We start from the raw sequence: 24,297 nt of genomic DNA, 5'->3' as shown, positions 1-24,297 counted from the left end.
AGATGTCCTTCCAGCTGTGTGTTTACAGGCCACTGGGGGTGGATTTCATGCCTCAGTCCTGGAAGGACCTTTCAAGGACCACCAGAGAGGCTCTGGGTCAATGCAGGGACTGGGGACAGGGTAGAACTGTTTCTGACCACCTGGGGTGGAGAGGGAACAGATAAGCCCAGGGTGAAGCTATGGGTCAGGTCAGAGTCCCCATCCCATCCCTACCCAAAGGTGACGACATTGCCAGTTTCACCCCAATCTAGACAGGATCCAGGTCTTGAGTTAAGGACTAAGGTAATGAACTTGAACAACCTCTAACAACCTTCTTTATATCCACTTCTGGCTCAACCTTTTTTCATATTCTTTTTGCTATTTTGTTTATGTATTACCTTAAAAACTTTTGACAAAGCCAATTTCTGGAGAATGTGCTTCTCCTCTCTCCTTGTGATGGCTCAGTCAGAGCCAGCCCACCCCCCTTGAGGGGAGACTGGCTGATGTCTTGGACAGGGAAGGCACGGGGTTGTGGGCATCGATGTTCTGCCACGTGAGCCAGGGGCAGAAATGCCCATCCGTGGTACAAAAGCTAAATCAGGGGGCGCCTGGGTGGCTCAGTCGGTTAAGCGTCCAACTTTGGCTCAGGTCACGATCTCGTGGTTCATGGGTTCGACCCCTGCGTTGGGTTCTGTGCTGACAGCTCAGAGCCTGGAGCCTGTTTCGGATTCTGTGTGTATCTCTCTTTCTCCTCCTCCCCCACTCATCCTCTGTCTCTGTCTCAAAAATAAATAAACTATTGCAAAATTTTTAAAAAAGCTAAAGAGTCTGAACAAACATAACGGAGCTGGATTGAAACAGGGTCAATAACGAGCCAATCTATGAATAAAGCCATTGGGATCCCTGGTTGACACTGGGGTCTGCAGAGCCAGGGTGATCAGGACGAGAAAGGACAGGGTGTCTGTAAGCAACACAGCTAACTCTAATGATCATCTGGGATATGCCAGGTGCACCATACTCTCTTCTATTTAATCTTCACAATTACCCCCATGTAGTGGGTATTAAGCCCCATTCTAGAGACTCAAAGAGGAACAGGTTCCAAGAGGGCTAAGGACAGCCAGCCAGTAGGCAAGAGAGTTTATTTGAACCCTCACATGCACGACACTTTCTATTACCCCACGCAGTCAAGGTCCAGGGCTCCAGGCCAAGGACAGACAGCAGAATCTGGATGCATACCTGTCCTCTATAACGTTTCGTGCTGGCCCTTCTGGACTCTAGGGCAGGTGTGCAGGATGGAGAAGCAAACACAGATGGTGGTGAAAGCATAGAGAGCGTATCAACCACAGACTCCACAAACTGTTCACTGACTGGCAGCAGGTACCCAAGAAGGTCCAGGGAATGGGTTTGGCTCCCAGCTAACTGTGCCACTGTTCTTTTACATGGGTTATCACAGTGGGGACCCCTCTGGAATAAAGGATCTGGGCAGCTGCCCAGGAGGGTTTGCCATGCCTGTGGACCCTGCAAGGCCGGTGCTCTCCGCTAGAGAGAGGCCCTAGAGCACAGCGCTTAAGGAGGCAGGTGCTTGAGCCACACTGGCCTGGAGGTCATACCCAGGCTCCTCGATTTCTTGGCTGTGCGACCCTAGGGAAGTTACTTAACCTCTCAGTTTCCTCATTGGTAAAATGGGAATAAAAATAGCACCTAACTCACTAGGTTGTTCTAGGGCTAAATGAATTAATATATGTAAAATGTTTACAAGAGTACCTGATACATAACACACAATAAATGATAGATATTATTGTGAGTCCTTGGATCTTCCATGTAGCCAACTCTCCACCCTCAAGATGGATGCAGCACTCTGGAAAATTTAATATAGAAATCAGCGGCTACTGGCCAGGGCAGGGACAAGAAAGGAAAGAGAAGCCACGCCCTGAAATGCAGATAGGGCTGAATCTGCAACACCAGCCTCTCATCAGCGCTTTTCCACACACTCAGGTCTCAAGGAATCCTCCCAGACTGGGAGCTGGGAATTCTGACCCCTATGTTTACCACCAAGGAGGCTGACATGGAGGCACTAAGTGGCTTATTCAAGATCCACAGTTAAGAGTGACAGATCCTTGGGGCACCTGGTGGCTCACTTAATTGAACGTCAGATTTCAGTTCAGGTCATGATCTCACAGTTCGTGAGTTTGAGCCCCATACTGGGCTCTCTGCTGTCAGCACAGAGCTGGCTTTGGATCCTCTGTCGTTGCCCTTCCTCTGCTCTCTCTCTCTCTCAAAAATAAACATTTAAAAATTTAAAGAAAAAAAGAATGACAGATCCAGAATTACAGTCACAGAGACAAGAGGAAGACTTTGTCCTAGGCTGCATTTTGGGCCCCAATTCTTCCTGATCATTCTAGTCATCATGGGCTGATCCCTCATGTCCTCTAGGAAGGCCCTCTCCCCAAGAGCCCCCATGTAGCTCCCGGGCACTGCTGTGTCACAGTGCTGGCCATAATGCTGTATCACAACTGCCCATCTGTGGTCTGCTTCCCGGACTAGACAGTGAGAGCCTTGTGAGGCAGAGATTGGGCCAATAGTTGGCGTCTGTGGAATGCTTGCCCAGGCAGGAGAGAATACGTTACAGACCCGGGGTCTCAGGACCACTGTGAGACTGGTTTAGCCTAAAGGTCTGGAATGTCTGGAAGGCATGGGAAGCAGAAAGATCTTACTTGTGCAAGAGGCAGTGGAGTCTATGGTGAAATGGATGAGCCTGAATCAAGCCTCATTTGAATCTCAGCTTTACCATGAACTTGCCATGTGACCTTGAGCAAGCTGTGTGGCCTCCCTTGGACTCCTCTGTTTCCGCATACCTCAGTCTTGTGCAACAGCGGGGTTACCAGTTGACAGAAATGCACCAGGAGGGGCACAGTGGCTGTTAAAAAATACAAAGCACTCGCACACCAGTAGGCAACCTATGGGCTTCCTTGGGCCCTCAACTGCTTCTCCTGCCACCCTGGCATGTAGGCCCTTCTTCTGGGACCCCCACAATTCAGCGTCCACAGAGTTAACATCTGGCGTAACAGAGGGCCCCCAGGATTCCTCCAGTTCCGCAGTCTGGGAGAGTTGTGAAATACTTTGCATGTGAACCTTGATTAATATCTCATTGTGAGGATGAAATGGGTTTATATGAGCAAAGCATTCAGCACAGCTGGCAAACAGTGAGTGCTCAATAAATGCTAGTCATTATTCTGCTAAATTTCCAGTGACTGCTGTCTGTGAGCATTAAACAAACAGTCCACCACGGATACTCAGGATGAAGGGTTTTGACCTATCTGCAGAGTCTGAGGCCTCAATTAAAGTCTCGGGCACAGAGCACTTCCTTCTGGGGAGCCCGAACCCAGCAGCCAGGCCCTCAGTGGCCCCAAAGCTACAAGCTGAGCGGAGGCACCAAGCAGGGGGGCCTTGCACTGGTGCTCCTGGGCTCCCAGGAGCGCCTTCATGGTGCCACCAAGAGCAGGGGCAGCTGCTACACGTTTTCGCAGTGAGCAAACCCCACCGGGCACGCAGGGTGTCACGCAGCACAGGGATGGAGTCTTGCCCCTGAGCCAAGGAAGGCAGTCCTTTGTGATTGCTGCTGTCCTTCATGGCAGTGGGGGCAGCGGTAATCACAGCAGCCGGTCTCACTACCCCAGGTGGGCACTGCTGCTTTCTCTGCTGCCATGACTCAGCCCCTGGAGCTCCAGCAAAGGGGCAGGATGACAAGGAAGCCGTGCCCTGAGCATGGCAGCAGCCCCTGGACAGCACATCACGATCCAGGCCAGGGAGGATCCATGTAGAACAGTACCTACTGTTGCTAAGGCAACCCCTGAATTCCAGGACCACACCTCCTGGGGATACCCAGATGCCAGGAAAAAACCAAGTCCTCTATGACAAAACACCCTAGCTACTGTAACAACAGAACCCCACGGCAACATCCAGGGCTCGGCAACCGGGACAGTCAGGCGGCATCACGGAGAACAGGGGAAGATAAAGATTTGAATGGAGGATAAGGTTCCTAATCCTTCACCAGGGCCTTCTCACTCCTTGTGGGTTCTTCTACCCTAGGGTGGAGGGCTGTTCCCTTCAGTCCCTGAAGGACCATCTGCTCTGAGGGCACCTAGCCAGCTAGTCCCAATCCAGTCCTCCTCCTCCATCCAAGCAAAGCTGGATGACGGGAATGCATCTCCCCTTGTGCCAAGTGTTTCTGGTTCCTTTAAATAGCTCCCCAACTTCCAACTCCCTCAGAAGTCTTCCTGGATGGGACAAGTGAACTAGGATCTGAAATGTGGCCCACACCCTACTTATGCCTCGTCTCTGAATTTTATGCAGACGAAATACTCCCCTGTCTACTGTCAGATTGGTTCAGTTGTGTCCAGTCTGGTTCGTGCTTGCTGTGGGTACTCCTCAGGCCTGAGGCAGTGCAGAGCCAATCCCCGGGCAAGGCAGAGAGCTAGCTGTACCTCAGGGCTAATCAGAGCTGCTGCTAATCAAAGGGATTATCTCTGGGCATCAAGATGTCCTCTCTCTGCGCCTCTGGCCTCTGCGGGGTGCAGTGAGGGTAATCTTCACTCAAGCAAATAGATGTGGAGCTTGAGAGGCCCTGGGCTGGCTGATCTCATCAGACAGTAACCTCTCCAAAGGACCAGTGAGCACAGGATTCTTTTGGGGGTCCTTTGGGGCAAACCTTGATTGCTCTCCTCTGTTCAAATGTTGCCCAGAGCCTACAGTCAAGCCCCAGTGCACTCCACTCGTGTCCATCATGCCCCCCCCACTCTGAACCTGCCTGTCCAGTCTCATTCTCTCTCTCACTTCCCATTCCACCTCTCTTTCAGCAGACAGGACCCCGTGATCAAGCCTCTCATTCACCTCCCCTTTTCCTTTTCCAGTCTCTTCCACCTCCATTGCTGGGATCCCAACCTTCTTTCAAAACCATATCACTTCTCTGTGAGCTCTCGCCCACGGCACCCAGGTGCACTCTTGCCCCACGTACCTACCGACTCGTTGGCCTTTCCGAACTTTGTCCCATCATCTGCAACCATTGCCTGGTACAGGAAGGAGCACGATCCTTCTCACCTCTGCTCTATCCTGTCAGAAGCTAGCAAGCAGGGCCCTAAGCCTCAATGTCAGGGGCACAGTGCTTTGCCCAACAGTGACTGCTTGACACGTTGATTCTGAACTCAGTGGAAAGAAACTCAATTTCTAAGGGGGAGTGAGGAGGAGTCTTGAGGCTCCTGGAATCAGCACGGCATAGGGGATAAGTTCAAGTCATGGCTCTGCTGCTCATTGCTCTATTAGCTTTGGACAGATTACCTACGGATCTTAGGATTACTATGAGCATTAAATGACTTATTACACATAAAGATCAAGAACAAAGTCTCTTCTACACCAAGTGAAGTTATTCTCATTAGATTATCGTATTCTCTGGGCCTACTTTTCCTCCCAGGAGAGTCAGGTGTCAGAGTTCTGAGGATACAGCTCCTCAGCATAGGTGGTGGGATTCCTAGGCCCTGTGGCAGCTTATGAAGCCTGCAGAGAAAAGCCAAGGCCTCCTGGGTGGCTGCCAGCTTCCCCCAAAGGGAAGGGTCCAGTTAGCCAGTCACCAAGGGCAAAAGGGACCCTGTGTCCTAAGAGTCCGAGAAGTCACCAGCGCTCATAGTGCTTTTCTGGGAGAGAAGCCAGGGAGACAGAATGCCTGTGGCCTCTGCCTGGGGGTCTATTTGAGGGAAATTGTTCCACCCTGGTCATATTTCAGACTCTTTCAAACGTGTCCAGTCCTTCCATACACACAGTACATGCACACAAACGTACCATTAGCACATGCATATTTGCTGGAGGACAATGAGTGCTCCACGAGACATATGCTATCCCTTGCACACCTTGTGTTCACACCCTGACTCCCAACCTCATGTTAGGGTTACTGGCTAGATGTCACGCCCCCTTCTCAACCCTGGACCTCCACACGCACCCCTAAGTCTTGCTCCTCAACGCGCGCTACCCTCCTACCCAGCCCAAGGTCCTAGTTTCCAATCTGGCTCTCCACGTTGACACCTGGGGCTTATGACACTACTCCACCTCCCAGACTGGATCACATCCAACGGCAACACCCCAACCAGATAGCCCTCAAGACGACCCTGAGTTCCCTGGGAACCAACACTGGGATAGCACACCACGGGTCTGCTGGGTCGGGCTTGCTCTCAGTTTCCACATCCCCAGCGCAAAAGAGTAAGCACCCCAAGTTCAGGGCAAGAACTGCGACCCAGGAATTAGAGGGCTGCAGAGAGCCTGCTTGCTCCAGTGGCCCTGAAATGTGTCATTGAGATGTCTAAAATAGACTTGACCATGGCTTAGGCCAAGGCCCGGCCCCTGCAGAGCCCTGGCCGCCTTGCTGAGGTTTGGCTGGAGCTGACTTGGAGAACTATGTGTCAAATGCACGATGTACGACAGCGCTGGCAGCGAGAGCCTGGAACCTGTCGGAGCCAAAGCTCTCAGGGGTGAACCTGAAGCCTGTGGCCAGGCTGTGCTCCGTGCTCTCCCACCCCCACTGCAGCACTACAACAGGACTGAGTCTGGGGGTGCTGCTCCCGCTAGGTCCTCATTCTCCTCCACGTAGCTTCCTACCCCTGCAATTTGCACCTTCTCCTGCCGGAGGCAGAGGTGCTGATGAAAAATGAAAAGCTCTGACCCATCCCACTTATTCCAGGCACATGTTGTGCCCATACCTAGCCCACGGCTGTGACCATGCTGGACACACCCGTGGCCCAAGGCTAATCCTCCCTCAGCCTCCAGCTGGGAGCCAGAAACAGCTCCTGGGGCACCTTTTCAGTCTGCACTTTCATCCCTGCTGGTCAGAAGGAAGAAGGCCCTGTGTGCACTGAACAAGGCAGAACTGAACCCAGGGGGTTCTGGTTTTGTCTGCCTCTAGGAGGACCAGTCCCTAAAAGCAACAGGGAGGGAAAGTGTTGAAGATGATGTCTACTCTGAGGGCTGACCCAGTGTTCCAGGGGCTTCTATGGCCAGAGCATGCCCACGCAGGGCCAGTGAGCTGCGCCTGGCCCCCCAGCCCTTCCTGTGCACAAGAGGGAAGGCTGCAGGCTCCAGGGACTTCAAACGCATCTGGGTAATCCAAACAGGGTGTGGGAGGAGGTCAGCCAGAGCAAATGAGAACCATGTGGCGTCCGTTTCCCCTCTGCTGGCTGGCTAGCACAGGGTTTCCAGGCAGCGGGAGGAGGCTGTGGGGAGGAGGCCAGGTTGGACCCAGAGAGCATGCAGCCAGGTGCCGAGATGTAGATATGTGGGTACAAGGGGGTGGGGTCCAGGTGGGGAGCAGGACTCTGCTGGGCCCAGGAAATCAGGGTGATGGATCAGCTCCTCTTCCTATCAAGTCTTGTTCCAAAGGAAAGACAAATGGATGGAAAATTAAAGGAGGTGACAAAGGGTGAAAAGATGCTGTGGAATACGGATATGTGGCTGACCTCAAATACAAGAGGAGTTACCTGTGAAAGCCAGGTTCACTTAACCAGACATCAGGTTTGGACCCAGGGGTAGAAATTCTCAGAAAGAAGAATCTTAGCTCAACAGGCTCTCCAATAATGAGTGCTTTCCAGGAAAATAAGGTAGTGAGCCCTCTGTCACTAGGAGTGTGTAAACAGAACACCCACCTGCCTATGATGCGATAGAGGGATTGACTTCAGCTTGAGGTGGGTGGCTCAACTAGACAATTTCCATTCTGTGGTTCTGTAAAATCCCAGGGAAGAGTGGGGGAGGTGGAGTATTCTGCACTGAGAAGGGGATTTTTCTCTCCCTGGCTGTACGAGGAGACACTGCAGTGTGCTGCGGGGAGTGGGGGGAGGGATGAGGCGGCAGCAAGGTGCTAAGCTGCAGTTAGGAGCCCTGGGGGGCTCTGCTCAGCCTGGTCAAGGCAGGACTGGTTCCCCCTTGAACCCCAGAAAGCAACCTGCACTTTCAGTCCTTGGGGTCAGAGGCTGTGAGTCATGGGTATGTGTGTGTGGAGGGAGGGTTGCAGGGAGGGGAGAGATTGGAAGTTAGCAGGAAAAAGTATCTGGTGCTAGCAGCCTAGGGTTGGGGACAGGACACGGGAGGAGGGCCTCTGTAGCCACAGTAGATGTGTGTGTGGGGTGGGAGGTGGAACAAATGGGAAGAGTCAGAAAACACCCCAAGATTCCAGGTGACTTGGTCCTGTTACCCATTCAGTCTAGAAGGGGCCCATGGCCTGGGGTTGGAGCCACCATTGATGGTGAAGGGCATCTCTCTGGGTTGGTTTATGCTTCAGGAAAGTAGAGAAGCTCCAGGCACTTCTGCTCCATCTGCCTGTCTCCCCAGAGCAGACAGAGAACTACCCCTAAGACCTACTCATCCATCCATCCGTTACTCTCAGAAGCAGAGCCATGGCTGCCATGTGAAGAGAAAGGCTTTGCTACAGCGGTGAGAACGAGGCAATGCCCAATGGATAGAACCAGGACCGGGCTGGGGCCCCAAAATAACACTAAAGCCTAGACTGGGAAGGTAAAGTTCCGCGCAGGGAGAAAAGAAATGTTCCCCTCAGTGTTAAGCTTGAGGAAGGCAGGAGGCCTCACAGCTGGAAAGTTCTATGCCAATTTCTTCTCCACATACATGCTCACCTGCAGACCCCCACACCTCTCCACAGCCCTTCCTTCAGCCTGTGACTCTACAGGCACTCTCCGGTCAACTGCTGTGCCCAAGGGAAGGCTAGTGAGTTTAACCTTGCCTTCATGCTCCTGCTAGGCCTCTGGGGAGCTCCCGGGCAGGCTGCGCGGGAGTGGCTCTGGATGCAGAGCCTCTGACCTGAGGGTGCTACTTGAGCCTATGCAAATCACCTGTCTCCTCTGGGTATCAGTTCTTTTCAGGAGAGCTCACTGTAACTTCTCTACCCAGCCAGACCCCCACCCAGTGCACTGAAGAAAAAGGAAGTAATTTCTTCCCTCCCCCTATTCAAAGGGTTCCAGAACACATTCCCTAAACTAAACTCCACCCTCCCCACTCCTCCAAAACCCACATCAACCAACTGGCTTAGAGATGGATGACTTCCTGGACTTCCTTCCCCTCTTCTGTTTGCCCTCAGCCTCTGAGAGCCTAACTGTTGTCATGGCAACCCCTCACAAGGGTCCAGACACCATGAGGAAGTGGCACTAGGAACTCCAGAGGCCTGGGTTCCTTTACACCACAACCTTGGGCTGCTTTAGCTGTTCTATTTTGTCTCTTTGCCTAGAGGATTGAAGGAAGGAAAACTGAATGTGTGGCGGCTCAACAGGCTGATTTTGCTTTGAGATCCTTAGGTCCAGGGCTGATGAGGCAGGAAGAGTGTGGTTTGGGATGCTATTGTTTATTTAAATGGCCTGGGACATTTTCAAGGTCTGATCACCTTAATCTGCATCCTCCTTCCTAAACCTATAGGTAGGGAAGAGCCATGGGGTGGGGGTGGGGGGTCCTCTAACATTCACAAATGGGGAAACTGAGTTCCAGGAGAGGTCACAGAGCTTAGAACTTCCAGGCAGGGAACTCCAGATTGCAGCCTCTGACCCTGTCCTTGGTTCCAGGCCTGGTGACATTTCCTCTTAATGTCAAACTGCCTGGTGTAGATTATCGGCCAGGGTCCAAAGGCATCTGATTGCTGACATTGGCCCATGTTCCCCCGGGCACTCACCCCTCAGCCTTCCAAGTTTCCAGGGGGAACCTAGTGGGACCCTAGTTATTTGGCAGCTTCCAAAGCAAGGGAAGGGGTAGGGAGCCTGCCTAGACCATCTGGGTTCCAGCTGATTTCTGGGAAGAGAATGATCAAGTTTCAGCTCTTCATTTTTATTCCAGAAAGGCTCTTATTTGGGTCTGCCTCACCCCTCCTCCCTTACCATCCCCTCCCCCCAAGGAATTGGGTCTTGGCAGCTTCTTGGGTCTGGGATGGTGCCAAGGAGTGTGTAACCTTTGACCCCCAGCCTCCCAGGTAGGGAAACAAATGCTCTGCGTTTTTACTCAACATCCTGAGGCATCAAGGCAGCCATTCTTCTCCTCAGAGGCCACTCTGCTCTCCAGTGAAGGCCAGTCCTGACAACCTGGAACATCTTCATAGGCTTGGAGAGTCTGACCCAGCTCTACTGTCTCCTGGCCCCCAAACAGGTCAGTCTCCCCTCCACCCCAACTCCCACCTTCACACGGAAGAGAGGTGTTACCTGAAGACAGCAGCTCCCCCCCCCGCTGTGATGCCAAGCGTTGTCCCCCCAGACCTACCTGCATGCCCCACCCCCACCTTGGTCCTCACAGTCCTAAACAGTCCAGCCTGATTGCCAGACTTACCATCTCTCTCCCCCCACCAGAGATCTTAGCCTCTCAGCCCCTCTATGGGGTCATCAGGGCAGGTTGGTGGCCTATGTCCAGGGACACTTGCTTTGGTCACACCCCTCTTGACCTGCAGATGCCACTTTCTCAATCAGGCCTCCCAAATGAAGCCAGTGACTTAGGAAAAGAAGGAGAACCTGCCTTCCATCACTAACTTAGAGGTGGCTCTAAGGCCCTAGAGACTTTGACCCTGAATTTCCCCAAGTGGGATGTGGTGGGGAGGTGTTCTCTCCTATCTCCAAGGTTGCAGAGAGGCTGCTGCACCAGTGTGCTTTGGGAAGGACAACTGCTGAACAGGAGTGAGCAAGGGACCCCAGCTCAGCTCCCCCCTCATCTCCTGCCCTCCACCCCCATCCCCAGTCAGCTCTAGGACTATCTGTCAGGGTTTCTGAGGTTACTGCCTCTTGAAGAGCAACTAAGAGTGCTTCAACCAGGCAGCCAGATCCTGAGACAGTGCTGGGTCTTTCAGGCCAGGGGACAGCCCCGATCGGCTAAGTCATTCCAAACAGGTGAAGCCCTGACCTTGAAAAGGGAGCTGTGCCCTCTACTTTTCTGAGTCGCTGACACTCCTTTCGCCTCCCCAGGAGACAGTCAGATGCTCAATTCCTCTCCTCTGGCACCATCCACACCCTGTCCACCCCTGCTTCTTAGTGCCTGGGGAATGTTCCTCCCCCAGCCAGCCTGCCTGGTGGCCCCTCTAGTCTCAGCCACAATTCAATGATCACCTCCTTAAGCTTGGAGACCTCTCCTTTCCAGTCCTCCTCTCACACAGGGTCCCCTTTTGGCTTCTCCATAGCCTTCTCGGTGTCTGGAATTATTTTATTTCTTCATTGTCTGTCTTACCCCATCAGACCGTAAGCTCTTTGAGGACGGCACTCAGCGCGGCGGTGACACACTCTCTTTGCAGTGAGAGGCTGCCCAGATAGCTTCTGTGCTCCCCAACCCCCAATCCCCACTCGTTCCTGCTGAGGCCGAGGCCTTCTGGAGGGGCTCTCCGAAGGAAAAGGCTGCTCTTCCCCTCTCTGCCCTTGTCCAGTCTCCTGACTGTCCCTGCAAAGTCCACACGCGGCCTGCTATGAGAGGCTCCCAATCCAAAGCTCCAAGAGCCTCTTGCCCCTGGTCAGCGGTTCCTCATACTGGCCCCTCCGGGGTCTGGGGATCCTAGGGTGACAAGAGCGGGTCCAAGCAGTCTTCTCCTGCTCTGCATTCTCCAGAGCTGCCAGTCGAACACCCCCACCCTCCATCCACCCCACCCACCCCACAGCGTCCAGCCGGTTCCCGGACCGCAGCCCGCGTCGGCCCCGCCCCCTCACACGCGCACGGACACGCCCCTTCCCAGCCCCCAGCGGGGCGGGCAGCCTGCCTGGTACCCGGGAAGCTCGGGTCCCTCGGCGCCTGAGGACCCACATCCCAGCCACCGCAACAAGTCCGCGGAGCCAAGGCGGCCCGCCCGTTCGGGCTCCAGGCCTTGCCGCCGTCCTCCCATGGCCCCGGCACGACCCGTGCCTGCTCCCGAGGCGCGGCAGCCCTGAGTCCTGCACATCCCGGGTCTATCCCTCTCCGGGTGAGGGCTCTCCCGGGAAAGCAAGCGCAGTTCCGGGGCCCGTTCCGGGTTTTTTGCATAGACTCCTCAAGCTCCGAGAACAATGGAGCAGCTCTCTGCGCTTCCTCCGCCCGAGCAAGCTTTGTTCCTCCCTTCCCGCCCGCTCCGCTTCCATTAGCCAAAGGGCAAAGGCTTCCCAGTCAACCAGGAGTCTCCGCGCGAGAGCCCAGACCTTTCCACACTCTCCAAAAAAAAGCCGGGGGGTAGGGGTTTGAGCCAGAGCCTGGGCCGAGGTATCGGACGCACATCCAGATGCGTGCAGCTGGCTGCCCGCCCGCCCCCTGGCCCCAGACGTGTCTCCTTGCCAGAACCCCCACACCCGGGAAATCCGACTCGCGCTCCCATCGGGGATCCACAGAGGAAGTGGAGCCTCAGTTCTGCTCTGGGGCCAAACAGCCCTCACATCTGCTTTCCCCACATCTGTCCTCTAGATCCGGGCTCTCACTGGACGCTCCCCTAGCAATGCTTGGATGCTCTCTCGCCAAGCACAGAGCACAACACAACTGAGATCTCCATCAGCCTCAGATTTTTGCCATATTAGGATTCTGGGCGTTAAAAATCGAGGAAGCTAATAGGCTCTATTTCTGAGAACGTGTGAGCCCCACACCATTGTCCAGCCTCCCCTCGAGCAGGCCAGAGCAGAGCCGGGGCTCCTGCCTGGTGACATCTTTAAGAAGATGCACTTTAGCCACGCGCATCTGGAGATAGGCCAGCCCCGCACATCTGGGCCCAATGCCCCCTCACAACCTGACCGAAATCTGGAGAGCCCTACTGGGAGGAGGAGAAAAAGAGGGGGCTGAGCTCTCCTCACACCTTCCCTTCAGCTGGCTAGGAGAAAGCCAGGGGTGGGGCGGGGAGGCAACACTTACCCAGCATCTGGCTGAAGAGCAGCTGCTCCAGGTCTCCCAGCACGGTCACCACAAGCTCGGGGTCCACCTTGAGGAAGGCGCGCTCCTCCTGGCCCTTGGCGGAGGGCACGGGCCCGGACCCCTTTTGCGCCTTGGCCTTGCTGGAGAGCAGCTCGTCGTCCGACTTGCCGTCGTCGCTCACGGCCGCCTCAGGAGCCTTGCTGAGCGGCTTGACCTCGGCGTAGGGGCCGCGCGGTATCCTGCTCGGCTTTCCCAGGCTGGGCGCGAGGGGAGCCAGGGGGGTCTTGGCGCCGCCCGCCGGGCTGCCCTTTGCCTGGAAGAGCGAGTGCTCCGACTTGGACAGCGTCTTGGACATAAGCGGAGCGTCGCGGCCTTTGGACCCCGCCTTGCCCAAGCCCTTGGGCGCCTTGGCCATATCGTCGCTCCACTCGGGCTCATAGAGCTGCAGCTTTTTCTCCGAGTCGGTGAGGAACGAGAGGTTGGTGAGCGACTTCTGCTTGCGCAGGTTGGAGGTGGGCGGCCCGCCGGGGACTCGGCTGTCCACGCTGCCGGACTTGAAGACCTTCAGCTCGGCCGCACTGGCCTTGGCCATGCCTCCACCGCCGCCGGGCGCCTTGGCGCGTTTGGGCAGCATGCCTCTGCCGTCCGCCGCTGCAGCCTTCCTACCGGCGCCCCGAGGCTCGTCCGCGCCCTCGTCCCCGCCGCCGCCGCCGCTCAGCTCCACCTCGGGCTGCACGCTCTTGACGCTGCTGCCCAGCATTCTGCCCGCGAGGAGCGCATGGACGATCCGCGCGTCTGCAGGCACGGCGGGGGCGGGGGCGGGGGGGGCGGGAGCGCAGGGAAAAGGAGGCGGGGGAGGGGAGGGGGAGAGAAAGGACGGAAGAAACCGAGGAAGATGGGGAGAGGAAGGGGGGAGGAAACGAGGGAGGAGGGAGAGAGGCGAGCGAGGGCGCAGGGGAAAGAAACGCAGGGAAGGAAGAGGGGGAAAAGGAAAGAGCTAGGAAACCGTGGAGCGATGGGGCGGGGTCGGAGGAAAAGGGGCGGGGCGGGGGAAATACAAATTAAAATTTACAAATCAATCAAAGGAAGAAAGGAATCCCAGCAGCTCCGCGGACGCTCTGAGGTGCTTCGAGGCCCGGATCCCGGCCCTCCGCCTGCCCGCCTGTCAGTCCTGCGGGCAGAGCACTGCCGGGCAGCGCCCTCGCGGCACCCCGCCCGCCAGCTTGAGTAGAGGCTGCAGGCTGCAGCTCCGAGCGCAGGAAGAAGGGGAGGGGAAGGCGGAGGAGCAAACAGGAGGAGGGGAGGAGTGTGCGCAAGGGAGGGAGGTGGGGGAGAGCGAGCGTGTGTCTATTTCTGGCTCGGGAGGGGGTGGTATTTGCTGCAGAGATCGAGGGGCGGATGAGTAGGGGGTCGGGGATAGATAAAGGATCCCACCACTTTCTCTCCTGGCTTTCCACGCGGAGGCGGGACAGGTTCTCAGAGGGCACGGTAGTCTCCTGCCGCGCCCAGAGGGTGGGGGGCCGTGGAAAGGATCTGATGAGGAGATGTGGGACGCAGGGAAAAGGGACTGAGACTGGGCAGCTCATGATGCGGGAGGAAAGGTGGGCTCGTGGGGGTCCGGGAGAGACGCTGGGAGAGGGATGGGGGAGCAATGTATCCAGGTTGCTGGTTCCCCCGCCCCCACTCCAAAACGTTGCGGTTTCTCTCCTGGAAACTCCCGGTACCATCTTACTTCAGTTTCGGAGGTTCATGGCTGCCCTCCTGAGGTAGGGGATACTTCCTGAGGTAGGGCAAAGGGGATGGGACTGGTGTGGCTGGGGGGAGACAGGCTTAGAACTGATTGGGGAGGGGGCTCAGGGCATGGAGGAAATGACCAGCTCTTGGGATCAGGAGATTAGATTCCCATTCTATTGGCCGCATGACCTTGTCAAAGTCATTGTACCCCTTTGGCTTGCTCTCTCCTCTTACAGTGATTATAATACCAGCTTAATGGGTAAAAGGACTTTGGGACTGTAAAGCGCTTTGTCAAACCTAGGAAATCAGTTAGAGGCTTAGGACGGGTCCTCTGCCAGGCTGATCTAAAGCGGTACTGCAGAGCAATTTAAGAAGACAACATTTTCCTAGCCCCTTTCCCCCCTCCCACCTGGGCACTGGGAAGAAAGATTGGGTGGAAGAGGTGGAGACCCAGTGATTTGCCTAGGGCTGCCCCTCAATAGAGGGCGACACTGCCCATTTTCCCATGGCTTCCCAAGTCAGGGCCAAGTTGCCTGAGCAAATGGTTCTCAGGCAAGAAAGTGAGGGCCAGGAGAAAGCAGAGGGGATGTCTCTGGAAACAAGCTTGTTCCAGGAGGGGCAGGCCCCAGATGGAGCCACACACTGAGGGCTGTAAAGCCCTAGGAACTTTTTTATTTTTAAGTTTATTCTTTTAGTAATCGCTACACCCAACTTGGGGCTTGAACTCACGACCCTGAGATCAAGACTTGCATACTCTTTCAACGGAGCCAGTCAGGCACCCCAAGAACTCTTTGCCAAAATGTGCTAGCCACCAGATTATCTGCCCACCCCATCCCCACCATCCCTCTAGCCTCCTGCCTGGCCTCTTAGAATCTAAAGAACCCTGTGCCTGAGTCTCATGGTTCACCCCCTCCTAGCACTAGTCATCACAGCCTGCCTGGTGTGAGAGGTATTTGTGTACATGTCTGTCTCCCCCACGAGCACTGGAGCTTTCTGCGTGCAGAACTGTCTCTCACCATCTTGCATGAAGCATCTGTGTTCGTAAAGCGGATTTGGAGGCCTGAGTGCTATACACTGGCCTTGTACCCTGGATGACTCGTGAGTCCTGGTAGTGTCCCCAGGACTCAGCCTTCCATAAACCCAGGGCTGGACTGAGGTACCACAAACTCTGCAAGGACAGGGATCATAACCAAGAGGATGTGCTTAACCACAGTACCAAGAACATAGAGTTCTCGAGCAGAGGGGTGTTTGGTAAGAAGCATGGACGCTTGGCTGGGCCTTGATTGATACAGAGAAAGATGGAGATTCTACCCTGAGAGAACTCAGTATCTAACAGGGGTTACAAAATAGACAATACAGATCTGGGAAAATAATCATCCTGACCCTGTGAAAAAGCAATGTCACATACACCAACACATTGATCACCAATAGGGAGACACAGGTCCTTGTATACTAATTACAGGAATGACAAGAGGAAGACCGACCCCTGGAGAGCAGGGACCCTGGCTGTCTCATTCACTGCTGTAACCCCAAAGTCCAGCACTTCCTTTGTAGGTGCTGCATACGTGTGAGCGTAGCAGTAAGAGCCTACTGGCACGCAGGACAGGTGGAGGAGGTTGTGAAGGCTTCCTAGAATATTAAGCAGTATAAATAACTCAAGGGGTGAGACCAGGAGAGCAGGAAGCAGGAGGTTGTCCAGGCTCATGCCCTACAGCCTCAAAGGAGCTGAGAAAAGGGGCTGGGTGCAAAAATTTACCAGAAGGTCCAGAGGGCACATGCAGACTGGCATCAGAGTCTGTGTCTGGCGCTTTGGAAACTTGGCGGTGGAACCAAGGCTTGTGATTTCAGATCAGAAATGACAAGCAGTAAAGATCTGGTTAAAGGGACTTGAGCCGTATCATGCCAGAACTTGCCCCAGGCACAGAGAGTGCCCAAAGGAGGAGGCCAGTCCTGAAATTTTCTCTCTAGGCACACATGAGTTATTCATGCCTCTACTCAAGGAAGGGGCTGAGCCGAATCACTGATGCCAAATCTCTGGGTAATCATGCCCTTTCTTCCCCCTCCCACAGGCCACCTTTAAGGAAACAGCAAATAATCGCTTTTAAAGTCTGCATCCTCATTCCGAGGTCATTCCCTAATTTGCAGGAAACACACCTAATTCACACAGGAACCTCACCTCTCCTAAAAATAGCAATGCGAGAATCTGGGGATTCTCGTTCTCAGATTTGCTAAGTTACAGTAGCTTTTGCTTGTTGTCTCTACATTCTTTCCCTGCATGTAAAATCATCCCCTCTTTAGCAAACTGGGAGAAAGTAACTGGTTGCTATCTGACCGAGAAAACATTATTTTTGCCATGGCCCATTCCACCCAGTGCGTACTGCTGTAGGCAAACATGACATGCTCTCCCCGAGGTTCATGTAGCCTCTGTCTCTGGTAGGTTTGTAGGTTGGCTCTTGTCAAATTAATCTTCAGAACTGCTATGAAGCACTATTCCACCTGTTGCTTTGTCCACCTGAACGTCCTTGTCCCTGGATGCCCATGGCCCCTGATCTTCCTTTCTTCCAGTCATCTTCTACCCTCAGTGGCTCCTGTGTTCCAGCCTGGTCCCAGCCTACTCTTTAGTCCTCTTTGTTCCTCTGTGCCTCCTCTCGAGGGACATCCTATGCCCCAAATCCCAAGTCCTTTCTTTTTCTTCAATAAACAGCTCCTGAAATTCTGCCTCCTTCAAGAAGAGAGGAAGCACCCTCCATGCTCATTTCATGAGTTAATTTAGTGCTAATCCCCTTGAGTGCTAGTCCTCTCTCCATCCACCCAGTACTACTCATTTTCCCACTGCCACTCTCTAAAGGATAGTGCCATGGCCATGTGGTGGCCTCTCTAAATAGTCATTTTGGGGTTAAGGGATGGACTTAGCTCAGGTCATGATTCACAGTTCACGTGTTCGAGCCCTACAATAGGCTCTGTACTGACAGCTCGGAGCCCGGATCCTACTTCGGATTCTGTGTCTCCCTCTCTCTCTGCCCCTCCCCAGTTCGTGCTCTTTCTGTCTCGCTCTCAAAAATAAATAAAATAGGGGCGCCTGGGTGGCTCAGTTGGTTGAGCATCTGACTTCGGCTCAGGTCATGATCTCACAGTTTATGGGTTCGAGCCTCATGCAGGGCTCTGTGCTGACTGCCAGCTCAGAGCCTGGAGCCTGTTTCGGATTATGTGTCTCCCTCTCTCTCTGAGCCTCCCCTGCTCACGCTGTCTCTCTCAGAAGTAAATAAAGCATTAAATAAATAAAATATTTTTTAATTAAAAAAGAAATAGTTATCTTGGCATCTTGTAACTTTCAGACACTCCCTAATGCGACCTTTCCCTCTATTTGGTTCTTTTTTTGATTCCTTTCACATCCCCGGAGTTTCCCACCATCCTCTACTGCAGTGGGAGCCTCTGCTGCCGTGGCAACAACCATTCCAGCATCAGTCGATAAAGCCAATATCTGCAGAATGTTTCCTAGAGTGATTCCTAAAAAGAGAGGGACCTGCCCTGTCACACCATCCCCAAACACGCCCCGAGCCCCTCCCACTCTGCCATTTCCTCTTTCCCCAGCTGCTGAACAGAATAGGATGGGGATGGCCCAATGAGAGAGATCATATGTGATGAGGGAGAGGCCTGGCTGGCCAGGAAGTGAGTACTGGTGATGTCAGTGCCCTGTGGAGGGCAACTGGATCCTGCCCAGTCTCCAAAGAGGAGGTGGGGAAAGAACCTGGTTTGGAATCCTGAAAGTCCCCAGTTACCAGCTCCCCAGAACCACTCGTCATCCCACTCCTCTATCTCCAAAGGCAATAGCAGTTTCTGTGATGGGGTGGGATGAGTGATTTGACCACATGTGTTGACCAAGAACTTAAAGCAATCTGGGGAATGAAGATATAGGCAGACAGCCAAGGAAAGGCTTGCTGTGTGATTTTACATTCTCACACCATGTGCCGGGAAACACATGCAATCCAGGTTGTCTGTGGGGGGTCTACTACCCATTGGATGGGGAGAGAGGAGAGAAGAAGGTAGAAAGAGAGCTTAGGCTGCCTCTACCCTGTTGACCTTGAAAGGTGACCTTGGGAGAAGAGGGGATCTGAGGGAAGGGATAGTGGGCAGGTGAGTCTACACGTGGCTTCCCCAAGGGCTGAGTCAGAGCAGGGAAGAGGGAAGACTTTTCCTGATATCTGAGCTCATAGTCATGATCTGAAGAGCAAAGGCTAGGCACCTAGTCACATGGTTCTGCAAGCTTAGCCCACCCACCTGGGGCCAGGCCAACTGAGTGACAAGCACCCTCTTTAAGTCTGCCCTGCTCAGATCCTTAGGATGAGGTTGTTTTCATCACTTCCCTAGCAGATTCCAATGCCGATGTCTCTGTGGAAAGCCCTCCAGCATTGCTCCCCACCTCCTTCTGCCCTTTTTCTCTGCCATGTCATCCCCCTACGCTATTCCACCCATCAGTAGGGACTTCCTAGACGCTCCAGATGTGCACAAGGCCAGGCTGGGGGCTGCTAGAATAGCTGATGCTCAGCACAGTCTTGTCTGCATCCAGAGAACCAGCTCCTCATTGCTCACAGACACAAATGCCTGCCCTCATGGAACCCCGATTCTAACGGGAGACACAGACAATAGATTAGACAGAAATGTTAGCTACTGCGAAGTTCTTAGGAGTAAAACAAAGCATGAAGGGGAATATAAAATATCCAGGGGCAGGGGCTGAATTTTCGATATGGTGGCCAAAGAAGGCCTTAGTAAGAAGGGGACATCTGAGTGAAAATCAGAAGGAAGAGAAGGAGCAATTTCTATGGATATCTAGGGGAAGAAATTTCCAGGCAGAGGGAACAGCCCAAGCAAATGCCCTGTGGGGAGTGCACCTGGCCCATCAGAACAACTGCAGGGAGATTGCTGTGGCTGGAAAGGAAGGAGAGGGCAGTGACAGGTACTGAGGTCTGAGATGTAACTGGAAGCCAGTGTGTGGAGGGCCCTCTAGGTCATTATTAGGATGTGGCATTTTACTCTGAGTAGGATGAGAGCCACTGGCAGGTTTGGAGCAGAGGAGTGACATGACCTGGCTTCCCCCTCGAAAGGGTCACTTTGGCTGCTGTGCTGGGCTCACGGGCAAGAAGCAGTCGCAATAACCGAGGTGAGAAAGGACAGTGGCTTGGAAGCGGGTGGCGACTTTGATGATGGTGGCAGGTGATCGGACTCTGATTATATTTTGAAGCCGTTAGAATTTGCTGATAGACCAGGAGTGGGTGTGTGGGATTGATAAGAATTGAATATATCCCAAGGATTTTGGCCCAGACAATCCTAAGACTGGACTTTCCCATCAATCATGATAGGGAAGACTTTAGGAGGAGCTGGTTTTATTTTTTTATTATTTTTTTTAAATGTTTTATTTATTTCTAGGAGAGAGACAGGGAGAAAGCGTGAGCAGGGGAGGGTCAGAGAGAGAGGGAGTCACAGACTGAAACAGGCTCCAGGCTCTGAGCTGGCAGTCAGCACAGAGCTCGACGCGGGGCTCGAACCCACAAAACGCGAGATTGTGACCTAAGCGAAAGTCGGACGCTCAACCGACTAAGCCACCCAGGCGCCCCAGGAGGAGCTGGTTTTAGAGAAAGGACTGGAGTCTTCTGTTCCCCCTGGCCCTTCCTGAGGCCAAACGGGCCCTCTAGGATGACTTCTCTGACTCTCTCCACATAGTTCCCTTCAGCCCCTTTAAGAATTTCCTAACATCCAGAGCCAACATTTTTTATGCACTCATTTGCGTTTCCCAAGGATCCATCTTTGGTTGGTCTACTGATGATGAATTTTTTTTCAAAACCCAGCACAGCTCTTTGCACATAGTGGGCTCTCAGAAATAGCTAGTAAATGACGACTGATTAAGTGAATGAATGCGTGACTCAGAACAGATGTGTGGGGGATTGTAAACAGCGGTGACCTCTCAATACCCCGTGGCGAGAGACACTGCAGCTGGTGTGCTGGAATGGGAACCAGGCCCTGGGATGATGGCCCAGCAACATCTTTTCTTCCTTCTCTGCAGCCCTGGGCCACAGGGAGGCCAGCAGACCCTCTCTTTGCCCCTTCAAGGGAAGCCCCAGTTCTTCAGTGGAATGGCCTTGGGACATATCACAACTGAGACCCTCTCCTTCCTGATATCTCTATCTCTGTTCTACTTGGAGGCATGGGGAGAGTTTTGCTATACGTCTGGGAGACAGAAGCAAGAGTAAACCAGGTGTTCCCAGAGCTTAGGCTTCCTGACACATGTGACAGTCCCAGCTGGAATCTGAGCTCCACCCTTCACTGTCATCTGCAGAAGAAAAGGGACCAATAGACGTGGTCCCACCCATCCAGGTGGTGGTCCAACCTGGATGTACCAGCTTACTCACACCTACAAGGGCCTCATCCAGGAAGCCTTCCCAGATTGATCCAGTAGCTTCCTCCCAGCCCAGGCACTAGCTTTGCCAGGGCATTGGTAGTTATGCCATTCCTTCCTTCCTTCCTTCCTTCCTTCCTTCCTTCCTTCCTTCCATGTTTATTTCTGAAACTGAGACATAGAGCGTGAGTGGGGGAGGGACAGAGAGAGGGAGACACAGAATCCAAAGCAGGCCCCAGGCTCCGAGCTGTCAGCACAGAGCCCGACGTGGGGCTTGAACCCATGAACTGTGAGATCATGACCTGAGCCGAAGTTGGACGCTTAACCGACTGAGCCACCCAGGCACCCCAGGAGTTGTGCCATTTCTATGGATTCTGCAAGGCCCTGGCTCACCCTCTCTGGTCCCAGGAAGCTCTCTGAGCCCAAGGATTGGAGATTTTTCTTCTGGGCCACAAGGTCAGGAGTGTGAGCTGAGAAGAGACTTGCTCTTTGCCTGCCTGTTGGAGACAATGAGGCTCAACAAGCCAAAGGCTGGGAGTGGAGCCAGGGATCACAGGCCTTAGTCTACCTTATGGCCTGTCTCAGGGAAAGAGAGCTCCTAGGGCGGTAGAAATGCTGAGAGATTCTAAACTATAACCCACATGCCTCCGTGTTCACAGCAGCCTGGATGCCTCTCCCGCAAGCCTCTGTGCCAACAGGACGGGGACGCAGCAGGGATCAGCTTGCCTGTCCTGTTTAGTGGGAGGGGTAGAGAGCAGGCCTTGGGAAGTCACCTCTTATCATACAAGGAAACAAGACCTGAGCCTGAAGTGAGCCCGGCTGTAGGACAGGGCTCTCCAAGGCTGAAACCTGGTGGTATGGAGGCCAATGCAGACTCCACACTGGCTCTGCTGCCTGGTAACCTTGCCCTCTCATGCTCTCCCACTTGCCATCTACTCCAGGCCTAATCCCACCCCTGCTCCCTGTAACCTTGACGCCCCCTGTACCTGAGGTCTGCATAGGAGTCTAGGAGTACAGCCACATGAAAACTGGCCCACAGAATCCTGGGAGTGGGGACAAGGACAAAGGATCAGGCCCGTGGTGATCTACAGCACCACCAGTCCCTTGAGAGTTCACCCTCATGACCTACATCCTGAGGTCCTGGTCACTTCTAGTGGACTTGGCAGTACCCAAAAGTCCAGGACCTCTGTGGAACTTCCTTATTCTGAAGTCGTGGGGGTCCCGATTCTCTTCTTGACTTGCTGTGTGGACTTAAGAGAATGTTTACATTCCCATGTAATGAAATGTGATCTCACTGGTCATGTAAGAAATTAGGTGGAAGCACAGGTGGAGAATCTCTATTCCCCTTGCTTATGGCCTGATAGCAGGGAAAGGCGGAAGGAAAACACCCAAGCTAGAGTGCTGTGCAACTGCACTCATTTAATTCATTTAATTTTTTTTAATGTTTATTTATTTTTGAGAGAGAGAGAGAGGAGAGGGGAGAGAGAGGTGGGGCAGAGAGAGAGGGAGACATGAAATCTGAAGCAGGCTCCAGGCTCTGAACTAGCTGTCAGCACAGAGCCGGATGCAGGGCTCGAACTCATGACATGTGAGATCATGACCTGAGCTGAAGTCGGAGGCTTAACTGACTGAGCCACCCAAGTACCCCTAAAATTGCATTCATGTAAAATTATATCCCTGTGCTCCTCGAGCTAATAAAGAGACCAGGATAAGAAGTCTTAGATGCTTCCCACATGTGTTTGGCTTGTATGTTGCCATGGCAACTGTCCCGTACACATCCGTTGGGTTGTTCATTGCACATTAGGCTCCAGATGAGCTCTGCAAGACCCAGGTACATTGCCCTTCGACCAGATCAGTTGTCATGGCAACTGCAGGACTGTGAGGGGGAACGCCAGGCAGGCGAAGAGAGGGGTAGATTGTGTGCGCGCAGCTGTGCCCATGTGTTGGCTGGAGACACACGAATTGCCTGTGGGTGTGTATCCTGTTATGTGGGCAAACCTAGAATCAAATCTGACCTGCCCGTGCACTGTAGATTGTTTTAAGGTCGTTGAATCACAACGCTAAGTGGAACCTCAAAGATCATTTACTCAACATTCTGCGTTAGAGCAGAATTGATCCATTTGTAATTAATCCTATTACCTCACTGTGGGCCAAGGAAACCCAAAAAACTGATGAGGAAACACTTAAGATTCAAACCCGAGGTTGTCTGGCCAACGCTAGGATGATATCACTATCAAAGGTCAGAACATCTTAATCTGTGTTCAAACCAGATTCAGAAGGTCCATAAAACCAACCATCAAATAAGTTTTGTGTTGTGAATATGTCCATTTGTCTGGACATATCATAATGCTAACCAGGTTCTGAAAGAGGTCCTTGATGTCACAAAGTTAAAAAAAACAACTGTAAGAGTAGGGAGAAACCTTGACCCACCTGACCCGGAACCAACTGGAAAATGTTCTCACTACCTTGGAAAGACAGACGCTCCTTTACGTGCTCTCAGTTGACACCTCTGTGCTTTATCAGAGTTTTTGTTAGGTTTTTAAACGAGACATTAAATTTAACCAAGGAATGCCACGGATTCATATTTCATTGAATTTTAATAGAATAATCACTGGCAATTACTTAGCATATAAAAATGGCTCTGCAAACGTTAAGAATATTCATTGGTGTGATGGGTGGGAGTTTCAAGGCATGATGAAAACTGTGCCTTTCACACAGCCTGATTTCATCACAAGGAGCTTAACCACCACTGTGCTTCTTGCTGCCTCCATGGAAACCCTGATACTCAAGCAGGAAGGATGCCCTGAGCTCCTTGGGTCAAGCTCCTACCCCTGTGCCAGTCTTTATGCGAACACGAGGGGTGCTCTCCCCTTGCCTCTAATGGGGCTGAGCTCTCCTCCAGCTCGGAAGTTCTTACCTATGTGACCTCGATCATTCTCACCACACTTATTTCCTTCTCTAGCCCTCTGTGGACGTGGAATGAGTTTTCTTGAGAGAAGGGAAGGCTGAGACTAACCCTTTCTCTGTCCTGTCCCTCTCCCCCCAAAGGACTTGGATGACCCCATACTTGCTGACCTTCCCTCTGCCCTGACCCTTTAATTATCTTCTGCTCTCTCTGAAGCACAGGACTCCCACAACCCGGGAACCACACACAGGAAGGCGGGTTTTTGATTCCTTCCGCCTCTTAAAGGACTCAGGACGAGGAATATTATGACTGGGGGTAATTCTCAGCACTTAATCTTCCCGTTATTGTGTCTGTGTCGCCTCACTCTCTTCAACTGCCTCTCCCCAGAGCTCCTTCCGTGTAAGCCTGCTGGGCAGCCTTATTG

At 53.3% G+C, this 24,297-nt stretch overlaps 1 protein-coding gene across 4 annotated transcripts in view; it reads right to left on the bottom strand.

Annotated features, from left to right (window-relative positions):
- The window catches only part of NAV1 (neuron navigator 1), a 257,134-nt gene that overhangs the window by 147,223 nt on the left and 85,614 nt on the right, over positions 1-24,297 (bottom strand). For 3 of the 4 annotated variants that reach the window (XM_039227484.1, XM_039227485.1, XM_039227486.1), the window contains exon 4: positions 12,844-13,638. The exons of the other annotated variant lie outside the window; for it this stretch is intronic. In XM_039227484.1, the coding sequence (XP_039083415.1) occupies positions 12,844-13,638 (795 nt within the window). The remainder of the gene's footprint in view (positions 1-12,843; positions 13,639-24,297) is intronic. 4 annotated transcript variants of the gene reach the window in all.

The sequence above is a fragment of the Hyaena hyaena genome, unplaced genomic scaffold (genome assembly GCF_003009895.1).
Source record: "Hyaena hyaena isolate Hyena2069 unplaced genomic scaffold, ASM300989v1 scaffold_28, whole genome shotgun sequence".
Lineage (NCBI taxonomy): Eukaryota > Metazoa > Chordata > Mammalia > Carnivora > Hyaenidae > Hyaena > Hyaena hyaena.
This window is presented reverse-complemented; position numbering and strand designations above follow the sequence as displayed.